The 17,459-nt window shown below is 50.2% G+C and overlaps 2 protein-coding genes across 2 annotated transcripts; one reads left to right on the top strand and one right to left on the bottom strand.

The window, feature by feature from the left end:
- The first annotated feature begins 467 nt into the window (after positions 1-467).
- Shroom1 (shroom family member 1) lies at positions 468-4,287 on the top strand. The gene is made up of 7 exons (XM_051180725.1): positions 468-1,429; positions 1,508-1,563; positions 2,106-2,306; positions 2,473-3,075; positions 3,164-3,302; positions 3,427-3,699; positions 3,812-4,287. The coding sequence occupies exons 1-7, from the start codon at positions 485-487 to the stop codon at positions 4,145-4,147; spliced, it is 2,553 nt and encodes an 850-aa protein (XP_051036682.1). The 5' UTR covers positions 468-484; the 3' UTR covers positions 4,148-4,287.
- An 11,261-nt stretch (positions 4,288-15,548) lies between these two features.
- Positions 15,549-17,236, bottom strand: Sowaha (sosondowah ankyrin repeat domain family member A). Its single transcript, XM_051180704.1, has one exon. It carries the CDS (start codon positions 17,208-17,210, stop codon positions 15,552-15,554), a length of 1,659 nt encoding a protein of 552 aa, XP_051036661.1. The 5' UTR covers positions 17,211-17,236; the 3' UTR covers positions 15,549-15,551.
- Positions 17,237-17,459: the final 223 nt, after the last annotated feature.

Genomic DNA, 17,459 nt, shown 5'->3' with positions numbered 1-17,459 from the left:
CTCAGAACATTCTTGATCGTTGTTTATCAGGGAAAGATCACATGGAGAAGCCAACAGAATGGCCAGGAAACAGCCTGGGTGGGACTGGGGTTTCAGCATGTGCCTGTTCTCAGCAGAGATGCAGCTCATGAAGGTCCAATCCCCCCAAGGCAAGAGAATGAGCCAGTTGTGTCAGAACTGAGGATCCCAAACCCAGACTTGAATTCTACAAGTCCTATTGCCCAAGCCATCTCAACCTCCGAAGTTTTTCTACCATACTGAAGGGTTGGAGGAACATGAGAGAGCTAGAGATAGTCCAACCAGGAGGTGGATACGTTAAGTTCCCGGTTCTCTATGGTTTAGGAGCTAGCAGGCTGTCATAACCCTTACCTGAACTATTCACCCAACAGACAGCTCATCTATTTTTAATTTTACTCTCATTCATTTGTTTGTTTATTTTAGTTTTCCACCAGGCCTGCAGGCCCCAGTCTTCAACTGCACAACCATGGAGGCCCTGGGTACTGGGAGCGACCGCACCTCCCCAGCCTCGGCCACTGGAAGCCTGGACTTGAGGCGGCTGTCCACCTCGCGCACCGACTCGGCCTACAGCTCTTTCTCCGCAGCATCTGGTGGTCCGGAGATGCGCACACCGTCCCCTGGCACCGAGCTCCTCCCTTACCTAGACTGGGACTATGTGCGCGTGGTTTGGGGCAGCCAATCCCCTACCCCGCAGGACATTATCCTTCCAACTACCCAGCGGCCAGAGCCGGTAGTCGCTGAGCACAGTGGTCTGCTGCCCTCAGAGCTCCAAGGAAGCCCGGGATCCCTGAACAGACAGGATACCCCGCTCTTGTACGCGCTAGCCTCCGAGGCTGAGGCTACGGCTCGCACCACCGAGCCGCCCAGCCCTCCAGCCTCACGGGACGACTACCGTCAGCGGCTACAGGGTGCGCAGCGGCGAGTGCTGCGGGAGACGTCCTTCCAGCGAAAGGAGCTCCGCATGAGCCTGCCCGGCCGTCTGAGACCCCTGCTTCCCGCGCGGCCGCCCACGCTGCACGCGCGCTCCGCTTCCAGCAGCCACGAGGGAGGAGAAGTGGATCCGGCGCGCACCGTGGTCCCCGCGCTGGGTGTAGCTGGCCGGGGGCGTCTGGCCAGCCAGCAGCGAATGTGCTGTTTCTCCGAGCCAGGCAAACTGCATCGCGTGGGCTGGAGCGGCGGACCCACTGGCGAGGGCTTGAGGGAGGCTTGTTCCACCCAGGAGTTGCAGCGTGGGGAGCACGCAAAGTCCAAAGGGCTGCAGGAGACTCAATCCCTAAGCTCAGTGGAGCTGGACTTCCCGTCCGTGAATCTTGGCAATGGTTGTAGACCTGTGGGTCGGAGTCAGAGCGTTTCAGGTGTGGTCATGGGTCCCCGCAGGGGTTCAGGAAGGACGGTGGCTGCCTCTGTTCAGGTATGCAAGATAAAGGCTAGTTGGGGAGGGCAGTATCTGGGAGACCGCTGTATTTCAGGTTACTGTTCCCCTTTCTAGGCTGTTGCTCAAAGGACAGAAACCCCCAGACCATTACTTCAGATGAAGCTTTCCAGGTGAGAGACATGGGCCTCTCCCAGGACAGAGCTGTCAGAAGTCAACTTTCACAGCTCTTGCTTAAAAAAGGAATCATGGGTCCTGCATTCATTACTTTTGCTATTGTCGTGACCAGATTCCTAACAGAGGGGACTTAGAGAAGAAATACTTATTTTGGCTCTGGGTTGAAAAGAGTAGAGTCCATCATGGTGGGAAAGGTGTGAATTCAGCAAGCATGAGGCTTCTTGGGGAACAATTTCCTGCGGGTGCGCAGCTCTCTTTTTCCTTTCAACTTTTTGTTCAGTGTAGACCCCAGTCCATGGGATGGTACTGCCCACATTCAGGGTGGGTCTCCCCTCCTCAGTGACACCTCTCTGGAAACCCCCTCACAGTCAACCACAGGTGTCTCCTAGGTGGTTCCAAATCCAGTCAATGGATTGACCTCTAGGAGATAGTCTACCTGCCTCAGCTGGTGACTTGTGTCTTGAAACTGCATGCTATTATTGCTATGGTGCAGTGGGACGACTCTCTTTCCTGATCACTGTAGGGTTCCTGCCTCAAGGGTCTTGACTCAGAAAGAGACTGCGGTGGTGTGTCCTGCAGAGGTCCTCCAGGGCAGCCCAGCTGGCTCTGGTCAGGGGGTCCCTGAGACCTTCAGGGTGTCTACTCCATGCCCCTCCCTCCCCGAGGACCATGTGTTCCTGGAAGAAGCAGAGATACCACCGCCTCAGGATTCCTGTACCCTCCAGAGGCTCCCAACCAGGTGAATCCCCACTGTGTCCAAGCTCAGAGAGACACTCTCCACACATATATGCATCTAGAAAGTGCTACAGGGGCGGGAACTCTCTCTTATAATGCCCATGTGATGGGGGATGGGGGGAAGGCAGGCCTTGAGAAGCCAGCTGTTGTCTGAGCATTTTCTGATTCAGTAGTTCTTCTAGGGAACTTCATGCCTCTGACCAACGGAATGAAAGTGACTTAAGCAAAAAAGCTAGCCAGATTACAGTCTCAGCAGAGAGTCCCTTTCACGAGGAGGGCTCAGGGACCACAGGAGCTGATGACAATTCGGAAGAAGGGATAAACAGTTCTGTGGGTTTCTCAGGACCTACAAACTGTAGCCCTCCTGGGACTACAAATGATGACATTCCAACCGCTCACACTACGGGACCGCTGACCACCGATCCCTCTACAGCTACAGAAGATAACCCCCAAGAGCCTCCCTCAGTCGATGGACTGCAACCTTTAGTCTCTGAGACCCCAGGACCCCCTCACTACACTTCTCTGACCTGGGGCCAGCCTGCTCCTAAGCCAACCTGGCCTAATCGGCATTTTGAGGAGCTGGTTCAGCAGCTGGCCAGACTGGATCCTTCTTTGAGTGACACTTTTGCTGCCCAGCCTGGTCCAGAGCTACCTCTTGGTCTGCTGGATGGGCTCTTTCCTGCCACAGAGGTCTGGGCTGCAATGAGGCCAGCCTGTGAGGCCGCTGGAGAGGAGGCCCCTGGAGCCTCAGAGGCTGGAGCTTCGGATTCAGGGTGAGCGACAGCCACTAGGGACTCTCTCCTGACTCTGAGTCTGCAGTCTACAGCAGAAAAACTCAGAGAACTCTGGTTTTGTCCTCAGGTCCTCTGGAAGCCACTTTGCCCAGGAACCACCTACTGCTATGGAGGCAAGAAGATCGGAAAACACCACCTCTCACTCTGTGCCTGACCAATCAAAGGGCCAGGGACTCCCAAAACCAAACAGCACTCAGGCCAAGAAAGTGAGTCAGGAGTGGGGGGGGGGGCACCTAGGGGAAGGGGGAAGGTGGGGGATAGAGGAAGCTTACTGTCTAGGAGAACTCCCGAGCTTGGCCAAGTTCTTGAATACCTAGGCCCTCCCTGCAGGTGGAGCTAGCCCGCCTCCTCCAAAAGATGCTCCACGTTCTTCACGCTGAGCAGGAACGACTGCGGGGTAAGTCTGCAGACTGGACCCGATGTCACGGAGCTCTGGAGGCTGCAGTGAGCCAAGCCTGTACACCCCGGGAGCTGGAGCGATTCCGTCGGTTCATGACTGATTTGGAGCGCGTGCTTGGTCTTCTTCTGCTGCTGGGTAGCCGCCTGGCCCGTGTGAACCTCGCCTTGGCTAAGGCAGGCTCAGATAGCGACCCCGATGAGAGGGTAAAAGAGGTTGAGGTTGGGGGAAGAGCTGGGTTTGTAAGGGTCTGCGGTCTACAGCCAGGACTACCCCAGGAGACTCGGTGCTCACTGCGCCCTCTCCCGGTGCTTCCAGGCCTCGCTATTGCAGCGACTCCGGCTTCTGCAGCGACAGCAGGAGGACGCCAAAGAGCTGAAGGAGCACGTGGCTAGGCGGGAACAAGCCCTGCGCCAGGTGTTGGAGCGGGAGCTGCCCACAGAGCATCTGCACTCCTATTGTGTGCTGCTGGCCGCCAAGGCTAAGATCCTGTCCCAACAGCGCAGCCTGGATGACCGAATCCGGTTCCTTAAGGACCAGCTGGATACCATCTGGAGCGACCTCAGTCATCATCATCCCCTTTCTCCCAGACTGTCCTGGGCCCCAGGAATCCGTCCTCTGGACAAACCACTTTTTCCTGCTACCCCTATCTAGTTACAGGTAGTGGAGGTGAGGAGTATTGTCCTAGCCTCATCCTCAACTGGGGTCAAGCTTTATAGAGAGAGAGCTTTCCCTTGAGAGAAAAGGGAGGCCTCAGACCAGGCTTTCCCAGGATACATTTTCCCACAGTGCTCTGCCGCCTTACTCAAGCTTTCAATTATTTGGGAATTAATTTATGGGACTTAAAAACTGCAGTTTTCAGCCATGTGGTGGCACACACCTTTATTCCCAGCACTCTGGAGGCAGAGGCAGGCAGATCTCTGTGAGTTCCAGGCCAGCCTGGTCTACAGAGTGAATTCTAGGACAACCAGGACTGTTACACAAAGAAACCTTGTCTAGAAAAACCAAAAACAAACAAAACAAAACAACAACAAAAAAACCCCAAGAACAAAACAACAACAAAAACCACAACAAAACAAAACTACAATATTCGTGGAACCCAGTGTGCTGTTATAGCTATAATCCCAGCTACATGGGAGGCTGAGACAGGAAGATTTAGAGTTCAAGGCCTTACCTGGGCTACAGATGGAGCTAAAAGCTAGCCTGGGTAACTTAGGAGACTCTACCTCTTAATAAAATGTAAAAAGAAAGCTGTAGGGGGCTGGAGAGATGGTGGCTCCATAGTTAAAACCACTTGCCATTCTTCCAAAGGATCTGGGTTCGATTTGCAGCATCCTGTTGTATGGCTCACACCCACTTGTGACTCAAATCCCAGGGGATCTGATGCCCTCTGGCTTTCACACAGGTGGTATGAACACATACAAAACATCCTCAAATAAATAAAATTTAAAAATAATTTAAAGAGGAGGCTGCAGATATAGCCGAGTGATTGCTTGACATATGTGAGACCCTAGGTTCAATCCCTGATACAGCATCAACAAAAATAAAGCAGGACGAATGAGTACAAACCCTTGGCACATCTCTTGTGGTGGCGAGCCCCTCTGCTGAAGTTGGTGGGAGGCAGAGGGGTCAAGACAGAACACTGCAGCTTATAATGCAAAACAGTATTGTGTTTTATTTTCTAATAAATTTTCTGGGAGAGGCGTGTGTGGGATATTCCTTCACACTGTGAATATGAGTCACCGTGATTGAATTAATAAAGAAATTGGCAGTGGTGGCACACCCCTTTAATCCTAGCACTAGGGAGGCAGAGGCAGATGGATCTCAGTGAGTTTGAGCCCAGCCTGGTCTACAAAGTAAGTTCCAGGACAGCCAAGATTATTACACAGAGGAACCCTGTCTCAACAAAAACCAAACCAAATAAAATGATAAAATAAAATGTGGAGCTAGTAACAAGCCCGAGCTATTGCCTGAGCATTTATAATTAATATGAAGCCTCTTTGTGTTTATTTTGGAGCCAGTGGTCAGACAAAAATTCCTCCTGTGACAAAAAACTCCATCTACAGAGCATGTTACCTGCCAGGGTTGGGGAGGAAGGGGGAGGGTTCTCCTTGACAAACTCCAGCAGCAGTCCTGGCTGACTAGAGTTGAAGAGGAAGTTGGCAGAATAGAGGCACTCCACCAACTACTAGCAACTGCTAACTGCCCTGATCACTGGATCACCACCACAAAAGTTTAGGTCTTGGACTAATGAGAAGACTCCGATGGTAAAAGGGCTTGCTGTCTAAGCCTGATAATATGAGATCAAACTCCAGATTTCAAAGGAGAGAGTCCACTCCCAGAAGTTGTCCTTTGACCCAACACTAGTGCCATGGTATTCATATACCCATACTCATACACATGTTTTTTTTCCCAACCATCACCAACAAACGATAACACACACACACACACACACACACACACACACGCTCCAAAAAATAATAATAAAGCCCACTGAGTTTAGGTGCTCTCATTACAGCACCTGCAGAGATGGGAGGTTTTTCTTAAGAGCCATGAGTTACAGGCCAGCACAGCAATGGATTGAGAGCCCCCAACACAACTCAAAACACAAACAAAACTGACCTCACCCAGCTGTTGGTCTGAGACCAGCTCTGGACCAGCCAGGCCAGAAGGGAGCAGAGGATGGGAGCTGAAGATGAGGAATGGGACATCCAGGAATAGTGGGTGTGAGGCCCAGAAAGGCAGTGAGGGCTTGTACTATATTCAGCCAACCTCGGTGTGGCCCACGGTGGTCCAAAACACAGAACAAATCCCTCTCCATTTGGACAGGAGCCCTGAGCACACAGAACCAGTTTTGCAGATTAACATGAGACCAGCTTCAGTATCCAAGCTTCGAACACTAGGGATAAGAATATTTTCTCAAAAAAGCTCAGAGTGTTTTTGGAAGTTGGACACATTTAAAGGCTCGCGTGCGTGCGTGCGTGCGTGCGTGTGTGTGTGTGTGTGTGTTTAATACCACTGACCCCAAGGTGAGAGATCTCTGTTTTTGGGCTTGTTGTGTGATGTGTATTGTCACTCAGTGCAATGGTTGGGAATGTTAAATGGTCGTATTCATACTAAAAGCATTACTTGCAACAGTTGAGCTACTGAGCACAGAACAATGTTCATATTGTTTCATTTTGTAAAAAAAAACATATGGGGATCCAGCTGATGCCATCGCGGGTTCTAACAATATGCTTTGCTTTTGTTGCTTTGAACCCTGTGGGGTGGGCCTGGGCTCCAAGGCCATGGTGGAGCCAGCTGTCTTGGAGGAGCCTTCTGCATGGAAGTTGCTAATTTCTGCCCATTGCCCTACACAGTGCCCATTGCATGCTTCCGTTGTGATATTAGAAATACATCTAACACCGTCCACTAAACCAGTGGAAAATTGTGTATTTCAAAGCACTTCGAGTTTAGGGGTGGGTATAGTGACGACTGTCATCTTCCGGCTAAAAGAAACTTGGCTCTATGTTGGATTTTTCGAAGGGGTGCTCAACTCTGCCAGTTAGCGAGAGCTCCCACAAACAGAGACACACTTTCAGAGTTCGCCCTTATGTCTATCATGGTCTTGTCTCCTTCTTGCCTCAGTTTTTCTCTGGCCCTATTAATGATTTCTTCTGAAGATACTCAGGAGTTCACGACAGAGATTCTGTATTGACATCCCAGACTTCAAAATTTTGGGGATACCTGTATTGACCCTGTGGTGCGCCGCCACCAGAGGGCACTGTTCCCTTACCATGGAAGCTTCCACCCACACTGTGGCCGCCCACAACCTGGCGAGCTTGCAAACGCTCCAGGCTCGCCATGGGGGCTTGGCCTGGCTTTAATGAGCAAAATCCCTCTTGGGCTTGAAAGCTGGAACTGAGCCTTTTGCTTCTCTGTCGGAAAGAAATTCTGGCTAATTAAGAAGGAAAAGGCTGGCTCGATTTTCACTGCCACCAGGCCTATGTTGGAAAATTGTTGAGTGAATGAGATGTGGTGGGGAGGGAAGCTGGGGATGTGGACCCAGAGCCTACATCCTAGAGTGTATCTGTCCGCCGCCTCCGCAGTTTGACTCGGCATCACACACGCCTTCGGCTACTGGAGGCGGCGCCCTGGGCTTTGCTAGATATTTGGCTTGAGCTGTTGTTGCTGGGCAACAGGCATCACAGCGGCCTCCCGCACATCCCGCCCCCGCTGCTCCTCCTAAGAATTTAATTGCTGTACTTTTTACTTTCATACTGTAAATTGGAAATGGGAAGCTGTGTTGCTTGGCTCCCCAAGCTGTCGAGAACATTCTGCTCGTTACAAAACGTACCTAGGCCAGCCACTAGCGGAGACTCTGAGGGTCCTCGCTGAGGCTGTTGGAGGCGCTGGCCATTCAGATGGCAGAGGCTCCAGGGAGGTTAGGGCAAATGCTCTGTACCCACGAGAGGTGAATGGTGGGGGTTGAGAAGGAGAGGACACTTACTGTGAAGAAATTCTCTCGAGACACCTACCACCACTGTCATAGCCCTGCCACACTCCTGTTAGCTTTGGTATTTACATCACTCTGCATTTCCCATCAAGAGAATTTGTCTTTCTTCCGTGGGAGAGTGATGGATTAAGGCACCTTTTCCCTCTCCCTCTACCCCTCCCTTCCTCTGCTATGCCTTGCTTGCTCTCTTCTTTATCTTCTTTTCCTCCCTTTTCACTTTCTACATCCTCTCCTCCATGGCTCCCTTCCGCTTTCCTCTCAAGAGGTTCAAGTCCAGAGGTGTGGCAGTTCCCCCACGGTGAGGCCAGTCCCTAAGAGGCCAGTTCCTGAAGACAAAAGGCCATCTGAATAATGAGTCTATTTATGAAGCCATTACAGAAGATTTGTTTATGTCTGTCTATGCACTACACACATGCTTGGTGGTGCCTTTAAAGGAGAGAAGGAATCAGATTCCCTGGATCTAAAGTTATAGATGGATGCTGGAAACAGAACCCAGGTCCTCTGCAAGAGCAACCAGTGCTCTTAACCACTGAGCCACCTCTCTAACCCCTGGGAGCATCTTTAAAAAGATTGGCAGATGCTTTCAGCTCATGTAACAAGCAGTTTGGGTGGATAAAATAAGGCTAGTTGATGAATGTGAGTTAAGAAAGACAGTGCTCATTTGGGGGGCAGAAGCAGGCAGATATTTGTGAGTTCGAGGCCAGCCTGGTCTACAAGGCAAGTTCCAGGACAGCCAGGGTGACACAGAGAAACCCTGGCTTGAACCATCCCCCAAAAGGAAGAAAGATAGCTAAATGGATAAAGGCACCAGTTGCCAAGGCTGACAACCCTTGCTTCATCTCTGGGACCAGCACAGCAGAAGGAAAGATTCCTAAAAGTCATTATCCGACCTCCACCCCTGTGCCATGTCACATGCATGCCCACACACATACACATAAAATAAATTAAAATACTAAAAGGATGAGGCTGCTGATTCTGAAGATACTAGTTGTTATTTTGAGACAGGGCCTCAAGTAGTCCAGGCTTGCCTTGAACTCCATATGTTGCAACACTCAGGACATTGAATGCCCATCTTTTGTCTTCAGCTCTTGGGATTACAGGTATGTACCACCAGACCCACCTTCTGTTGATTCTGTTCTCTTACTACATAGCCCTGGTTGACCTGGAACTTGCAATGTAGACCAGGCTGTACCAGGACGCGGGGATACTTCTGCGTCTGCCTTCTGAGTGCTGGGGTTGAAGACAGACACCATCATGTCAAGCTTAGATTAAAAAAAATTTTTTTTTAGTATGTAGTGAGTGTATCAACTGACTACATGACGACTCCAAGGTACGGTTAAGTGGAAAGTTTCTATTGCAGACACAAGGGAGAGTACAACCAGAGGCATCTGGAAGAGTCTAGAGCAGAGAGAGAGAGTAGTAGACTGAGCATGGCCAGCAGACTGGGCCTGCCATAAGAGGCGGGAGAGGGGGAGAGGGGGACGTGAAGACAAAGAGAGTGTCAGCAAAGGACACCAAGACAGTGCACCGTTGAAAATAGGGTTATGAGAAGAATGAGAGGGTGGGGTGGGGAAGCCCATGAGCTGGGGAGGTTCAGGGTAGGGTGGGGTGAGAAGAGCCAGGATGCCAGCGTGGACCTGGAAATGTGTAACAGGTATTCGTGATACTATAGGAGCCTGGAGGCCAGCATGCTTGTTATTATATTATGCTTGTAGCCACCACAGATAGCCATCTGTCCCTTTTGACAGTGAGAAGGGACTGGCTCCTTCTGTAGTTTGTGAGGAATGCTGAATTTGTCTAATTACCAGAATTTGGCCCTGACAGTGAGACCCCGTCTCAAACAAACAAACAAAAACAACCCCCCCCAAAAAAAAACAAAAATAAAACTCTATTTTTGTATGGGTGTTTTGCCTGCTTATATGTCTGTGCCTGGTACCTGCAGAGTTGAAAGAGGTTGTCAGACCCCATGGAACTCAAGTCACAGATGGCTGTGAACAACCACATGAGTGCTGGGAATAGAACCCAGGTCCTCTGGAAAAACAGCCTGCTCTTAACTGCTGAGCCCCCTCTCCAGCCCCGTTGACTCTCTTTTAATTAAAGTGCTGTCTGTCATACAAAGAACTCAGGATAATTTCCCTTCAGTGGGAATCATTTTTTCCTGGTAGCATGAAGCATATTCATTTGAAAACATGAATTTGGTAAAAGGATGCTGACCATGTTAAGCAAATCCAAATGTCAGTGCAGTATGGTCTGGGGAGCAGTCTCACACCCACAGAAGCAACTCAGCGCCTCTGGCTCCACACTGGTGCACTGATGATCTTCAAGTTCTAATTATTCTCCCCGAGTGCCTCCTCCTCACAGCCCGTGTGATGAGTACTGCCAGTCTTATGCCCCAGAGAGTAAGGAGATGGAGTGTGGAGAGTAGCCCAGAATCACTGTGGGTTTTTGTTCATATGATAAAATGTTCTGACAAAAGTGCTGTAAGGAAGTGAGGATTTCATCAGACTGGCAGTTCCAGGGTACAGTCCATCTTGGCAGAGTATTCAAAGGCCACGGGAGGCTCAAGTAGCACGCTGTGTGTACAATCAGGAAACGGAGAGAGATGGAAAGCACAAATGTTGCTGCTCAGCTCCCTTTTCCCATTTCACTCAGTCCAGGATTCCCTGCCCAAGGAGTGGTTCCACCCACAATTAAGATCAATTAATACAATCAAGGTAATCCCACAGGCACGCCCAGGGATCCATCTCTCAGTTGATACTAGGTTCTTACAAGCTGCTAGCACTAACCATCACAGTCAATAGGTATCTTCCGGATGAGGCCAAGATGCTACTCTGCCACTTACTGGAAGTGAGCCTGGACAAGATCTTCCGATGTTTGCAGCCTTCACTTTGCTAACTTAAAATCTAGACACTGATGGGCTGGGGACATGCATGGCTCAGTACTTAAGAGTTTGCTGAGCAAGCACAAAGACTAGAGTTCAGATCTCCAGAGCCCATATTAATGCCAGGTGGGCATGGTGGCCCACATGTAATTCCAGCCTCGGAAGGCAGAGACAGAGGATCCTGAGGGCTAGCTGGCTAGGGTGAGACTAGCCACATCCATGAATTCTCGGTTGACTGAGAGACCCTGACTCACTGCACAAGGTGAGAGAATGACGGAAAATTATTTCAGCTGTCAACCCCAGGCCTCCACATGTATGTGCACCTACATGTATCACCCATATATGTGCCTATACACATGCAAATATGTATGTACATGCATGTGCACAAACACACACACAAATGGGGTGAGGAAAACATATAGAGACTATACCATACACAAGGCTTGCTTAATAACTGTGACATATTAAAACTGTGCCTGGGACATACTTAACAGACACAGCTTACACATGCATTACATGTGCCTGAATCTTCATCAGGCATGGGAGGCTTGTTCAAGAATAAGCTCCACCCCCATCAAAGGCAATGTAAAACACATTAGCAAGTTTGCTGTGGTGTGACTCACATACATCTACAACAATTAACTTGTCTTCCACTAAAAGGGCTCATTTTCCTCCTCTGACAACTTTTACCACCTAAATTTCCTTAAAAATTCATTTTTCTGTTACATTTATTTATTTATGAGCATCTGGGTATACTTCATGGTGGGTGTGTGTTATGTGCATGTAGGTACAAATGTGTGTATACATGCACATGTTTTCCCATGTATATGGTTGCCAAAAGACAATCTCGGATGCTTTTCCTTAGATGTTGTCCACTTGTGTTTTTTCATTTGTTTTGCTTTTTATTCCCTGTGGATTTTTGTTTTGTTAGTCAGGGTCGCTCAGTAGCCTGGAACTCACCAGAGGCTAGGCTGGCAAGCCAGTGAGTTTCAGGTTCCCCAGCACCGAGATTACAAAGGCATGCTACCACAGCTGGCCTTTAAAATTTATTCAGATTGGGACTGGAGAGATGGCTCAGCAGTTAAGAGCACTGGCTGCTCTTCCAGAGGTCCTGAGTTCAATTCCCAGTACCCACATGGTGACTCACAATCATGTTATGAGTTCTGGCTCCCTCTAATGGTCTGCAGACATGCATGCAGGCCTAACACTATACAAAATGAAAAAATAAGCTTAAAATTATTCAGATTTTATTTATTTATTTAGTGCATGAGCATTTTGCCTGTATGCATTTGAGTGTCTGGTGCCTATGGAAGTCAGAAAAGATGTCTGATCTCTTGAACTGAAGCCACCATATAGGTGCTGGGAACCAAAGCTGGGTCCTCTGGAAGAGCAGTCAGTGCTCTTAACCCCCGAGCCACCTCTCCCACTCCGGCACCGAGACTTTGTTTTGTTTTTTGCAACAGGGTCCCTCTATGTTGCCCTGACTCCTGTAATTCACTCTGTAGACCAGGTTGACCTGAACTCACAGAGATCTACCTGCCTCTGCCTCCCAAGTGATGGGATTAAAGGCAGGTGCCACTATACCGAACTACCTTGATTTTTTTTAATGTGTATTCTTAATCTAATTTAGGCTCATCTGTGTACAAAGCAAGCATGTTACCAACGCAGTGCTCTCTCCCATCCCCAACTTATGATTTTCTTTTAAAAAATAAATAAGCCAGGTGGTGGTGGCACATGCCTTTAATCCCAGCACTTGGGAGGCAGAGGCAAGCAGATCTTTGTGAGTTTGAGGCCAGCATGGGCTACAGAGGGAGTGCCAGGATAGGTTCCAAAGCTACACAGAAAAACCCAGTCTTGAAAAACCAATAATAAATAAATAAATAAATAAATGGTTCTTTGAAAACTTCCCACATGCTGTCATTCTCACTGACTTCCCTCACAGTTCCAGAATAGTCTTGGCCTGTAAGGAAACAGTAATGGTTCCTAACACCTGAGCTGTGGGTTTATTCATTCTTAACTGTTAGCAAATGATTTATTTCACTTGGAGGTTTGCAGAAATATGAAGGTTCTTATGGCAGCTAAAATAGCTCTCCTGGGAGGCAAATTCTCAGTAATTGCTGCTTCTTTTTACTGGGATCTTGTCTCTCAAGGTCTCTATGCCTGGGACCTTTGTCAACCCATCCCAGTCAGGCTTTTCCTTCACCACAGAAAATCTCTAATGTCTCATTCTGTCTCCTGGAACTTCAGCTATGCAAATTGCTATGATTATTGCCTCCCCACAATTTTTCTGCAAAGGCAGAAGATTTCATTTGCATTTTAAAATAATTCATGCCAACTAGTGTTCCAGGTGGGGGAAGTAGAATGGATCAACCAAGGGCCTGCATTTATCCATGATTTGTGGCTCTAATGCCTGTGTGATTGAGTCTTTTGCAGAGAAATCTGAGCTCTTTAGATGAAGAATGCTTGATAGTGGCAGGGGAAAGTTAAGGGAAAGGGAAGGCATTACACAGACAAAACAGGATCAGGATGTGGCTAGTGGGTAATGCTTGCCTAGTAAGGGAGACAATCTCTAGCCCCAGGTAGCCAGGGTGGGGTGGGGTGGAGGGTGGAGGTGCTGTGTGTGGTGCATCATGGTCTACAAGGTAAAGTGCTTGCCCTGCAAGCCTGACAACTTGCATTGGATCCTGGATCTCACAGTGGAAGGAGAGAACCCACCAGTGGAAGTTGTCTTCTGACTTCAACAGGCACTCTGTGACACATGAGTGTCCACAGTTCCTCCTTCTCACATACAATAAGACAATAACATTTTAAAGGATAACATTATTTTTGTATGTGTGTATGGGTGGGTGTGTGTGCCTATGTAGAAGTATGAAGTCCAGAGTTACAGAAGGTTGGAGATGCCTTACATGGATGCTGGGAACCAAACCAGAGCCTATTGCTAGAGCATTATATGCTTTTAATTGCTGAGCCAGTTCTCCAGGCCCAATAATAACATCTTTTAAAATAAGGAAAAGCAACTGTAGCTAAGAGAAGTGCACCTCACACAAGCAGAAATAAAAACAGGAACTGTTTATTTCATTGCTTAAAATCATTCTTTGAATGATTGCTGGACTATCTTTAATGATTTCAAAGGTCTCACTAACGAATATTGGTAGGGATGAAGCCACACGCCCCTGTGCCACAAGAACCATTCAGTATGACTGATAGCATGCAAATATAATTTTCAAAAACAGAGCAATATCATGATAGGATACAAAAAGTTGACTGAGCAAATAGGTTTCACATTTTTAAAAAAAAAAGGGGGGGACAGGGTACTAATAGGATTCTACTATGCCCAACCAGAAATCTTGGGAATACCCACAAGCCTGCCCCATTTATAGGAAGGAACAACGGTCCAGAAGTCACACTGCTCATTCTAGATCACTGGACTAAGCTTCTGCATTTGCTATTTCAAATGTTGTTGGTTTTTTTTTTTAAAAGACATCATACACTTATTTATTCAGCACTTTTATATAAAAGAGTAACAATTACTATTAACCAGATTTTTTTCTGTAATAATTTTTTTGAATAGTCACCCATTGCACTAAAAATCACAGATTCAAAATTCACAATTAAATCACAGTTAAAAAAATTAAAATTTCATGCCAAATCAAAGTAGCCACCAGTTAGTGGGAAACACATTTACATTTCATAGTAGTTTACCATTATTTACCAAAATGTCTCTTTTCTCTGTTAAAGCATGTTTACCCTCAAGATGTAATTCTTTCAGGGTTTTTTGTTTGTTTGTTTTTTATTTTGTTTTGTTTTGTTCTGGGAGAGATGGGGGGTTATTTGTTTTGGTTTGAGACAGTTCTCTGTATAGCCCTGGTTGTCCTGGAACTCAGTCTGTACACCAGGCTGGTCTAGAACTCACAGAGATCTGCCTGCCTCTGCCTCCGAAGTGCTAGGATGAAGATGTGGCCACCACGCCCAATCGCACACTTGTTTTTTAATATTTGACATTCACAGTACATTCATTAGGGCCATGATGGTTATTTTGGGTTCAATCTGTACTGCCTACAATGAGGTAGATAAACTTAATTCGTGCTGTTGGCTAGAATTAAATTTCCTTTAGACTCAACCATCTCTTTTTAAAAGATAGATTTCCCAAATAGTCAGCAAAAGACTGAAAATGTCTTTCTACTTTGCTTAAAAGTAGAAAGAAAAAAAAAAAAGAACTTCAAGAAGGTATTATCAAAGTTTCTGTACCTCATTTCAATTTAAAAACAGAATAAAAGTAGCAAGCCATTATAGACCTTAAACTCGTCATCTTTGAACATCTAGAGAGCCTGGTCCTAATTCTGATTTAGGAATCTGTCCACGCAGAGGCCTCTGGTTAACACCTCCAGGGGCCAGACCAGCTGCTGCCCCTTAACCTTTGACCCTAAACTTCAAGTCTCCTCCCAAGTTCAGGCCTGACTGCTTGGTTTCTTCAAAGGGACCTCTCCCAGGGGACTAGAATCCCATCTGTAGGCACATCAAAGTTCAGACAGACATTAGAGCCTCATCTGGGTACAATAGGCTGCACTGGGTAAAGTTGGAAGTGAGACAGGCTGCAGGTGCTGGGCCTGTCTTGGACGGGCTTAGATGGTATGGCACAGGCCCTGGTAGGTCAACCAAGGCATTGATAGCTACAAGGCCATTCAGGTTGGAGGGGGCAGACTGGGCACTAAACCAGCTAAAGGCCCCGGGGTATGTCGACGAGAGATTTCAGTGAAGGATGGTAGGCCACCACGGATCTTGGTTTTTTTGCGGGGAGCCATGGGCGAGGCACCCAAGAACTTGCTGAAGGAGCTTGACTTCTTCAAGCCACGGGCCAGGTCCTGGAGTATCAAGTCGTCAGCCAGGACGCCCAGAAACGCGCTAGTAGTGGAGCCCAGGATGGTGGCAGCCACCTGCACAGGGTGCCGCGACACAAGACTCCCACTGCCACCACTGGCTGCTTCAAGCTCGGTGGTAGCTCTCAGGCGGGGATCACCAAGTAAACGCCGCAGCGCGTAGGAGGAGCCAGGCCGCAGATACTGGTAGGCGCGACGGCCGCTGTGGTCGCGGACGTTCACTTGGGCGCCCAGACGCACCACTAACAGCACGGCTGCATCCTCGTGGCCGTGCAGGGCCGCCAGGTGCAGCGGCGTGTAGCCACCGTGCGAGCGCGCGTTCACGTCCACGGGCGCGCCCCCACGCCGGGCGACCTCCACCAACTGCAGAGCCATCTCCCGGTCGCCGCTCTTAGCTGCCCAGTGTAGGGCGGTGAAGCCCGACATGAAGTCACGCTTGGCAGCCAGGCCGCGGTCCCGCAAGAGCAGCCCGTGCAGATGGTGGCTCCAATGGCCGCTGGCCGTGCGCACCAGCCACTCATGCTCCGTGGGCTCCAGGGGCACCGCGGGCGGCGGCGGCGGCGCGGCAGGCACCTCCTCCATGTCCGGGCTCAGCAGGCGCGGGCCCGCGCGCGACAGGCGCCTGAGATGAGGTGAGCGACCAGGTCCCAGGTGGAGGCCCAGACCCGACTCCTCTACCGAGAGCCGCCGCAGAAGCATCGGGGAGGCCCGCGGGCTCGGCTCCTCCGACCGCTGCCGGCGTAGGCCTTGCTCCTCCGCGCGGATCCTCAGCGCCGCGGGGCCGGGGACCACGCAGCGCACCGGTAGCATGCAGGGCTTCTGCGGTGGCACTTGCGCCAAGGGAGGTGCAGGCTCTGGGTTCGGCGACTCTGTGCTCGGCGAGATTGCCCCGGATGGCACATTGGCCGGTGCGGCTACCTCGGAGGCTACCTCCGAGGGCGAGGGTAGCTCCTGATCCTCGGGTCCCCCGGGCTGTGGCGCTGAGCCTGATGGAGCCCCAAGCTGGGTGACCCCTGAGGGTGGGGTCCCTGAGGGATTCGGTAGCTCCGATGGTGCGGACAAGTCCTCCAGCTGTTCCTCGGACGGCTGTGGGGAGAGGGGAGCTTCAGGAACGCAGTTGTCCTCCGCTGGGACGGCAGTGCACGCTACCTGCGTGGCTGGCACCCCAAGGCTGGAGGGGTGCGGGGGCTCTGGTTCTTCCGGCGGCCGCGGCTTCTTTCTCAGCACCACGAATTTGACCCCGTCCAGCTCCTTCACCACCGCCACGTTGTTGACGAACTTCTTGAAGCGGTCCCTGCGGGCTGCGCGGCCGCGCGGGTCCCCAGCGTCCAGCAGCGGCTTGAAGCGGCTCAGCAGCTCGGAGTTGCGCACCTGCCCGCCGCGCTCTAAAAGGAAGCCCAGCACCGCCGCCTGGCTCACCCCTGCTGCTGCGGCGGCGGCAGCGGCTGCGGCTGCCAGCGCCATGCTTGGTTCCTGCGGCTCCGGGGTCGCCCCAGTCGCCTCGCCAGGCTCACCTGAGGCTCTGATCCCCGAAGCTGGACTGCAGTCACGCCCTCCCTGCTTCACTGGGATGTCTCCGGGCGAAGGGCACTTGGGACTCCTGCCCTCTGCCTGCTCCTGGCCGGGCACCCAGCCTGGGGGGTAGGTTGCTGCCCAGAGGTCCTGTCCAATGGGTGCTGGGCTCCATGCCCCTGAGCGGCGCTCGGCTTACAG

Source organism: Phodopus roborovskii, unplaced genomic scaffold (genome assembly GCF_943737965.1).
Source record: "Phodopus roborovskii unplaced genomic scaffold, PHOROB, whole genome shotgun sequence".
NCBI lineage: Eukaryota > Metazoa > Chordata > Mammalia > Rodentia > Cricetidae > Phodopus > Phodopus roborovskii.
Note: the sequence above shows the minus strand (reverse complement) of the source record. Positions and strands in the feature narration are given on the sequence as shown.

Excerpts from the sequence above, each read along its gene's own strand:
- Shroom1 (XM_051180725.1), top strand. The coding sequence starts at position 485 with ATGGAGGCCCTGGGTACTGGGAGCGACCGCACCTCCCCAGCCTCGGCC. Across the intron at positions 3,076-3,163 it reads GCTGGAGCTTCGGATTCAGG|GTCCTCTGGAAGCCACTTTG; the intron begins GTGAGCGACAGC and ends TTTTGTCCTCAG. Across the intron at positions 3,303-3,426 it reads ACAGCACTCAGGCCAAGAAA|GTGGAGCTAGCCCGCCTCCT; the intron begins GTGAGTCAGGAG and ends CCCTCCCTGCAG.
- Sowaha (XM_051180704.1), bottom strand. The coding sequence starts at position 17,210 with ATGGCGCTGGCAGCCGCAGCCGCTGCCGCCGCCGCAGCAGCAGGGGTG.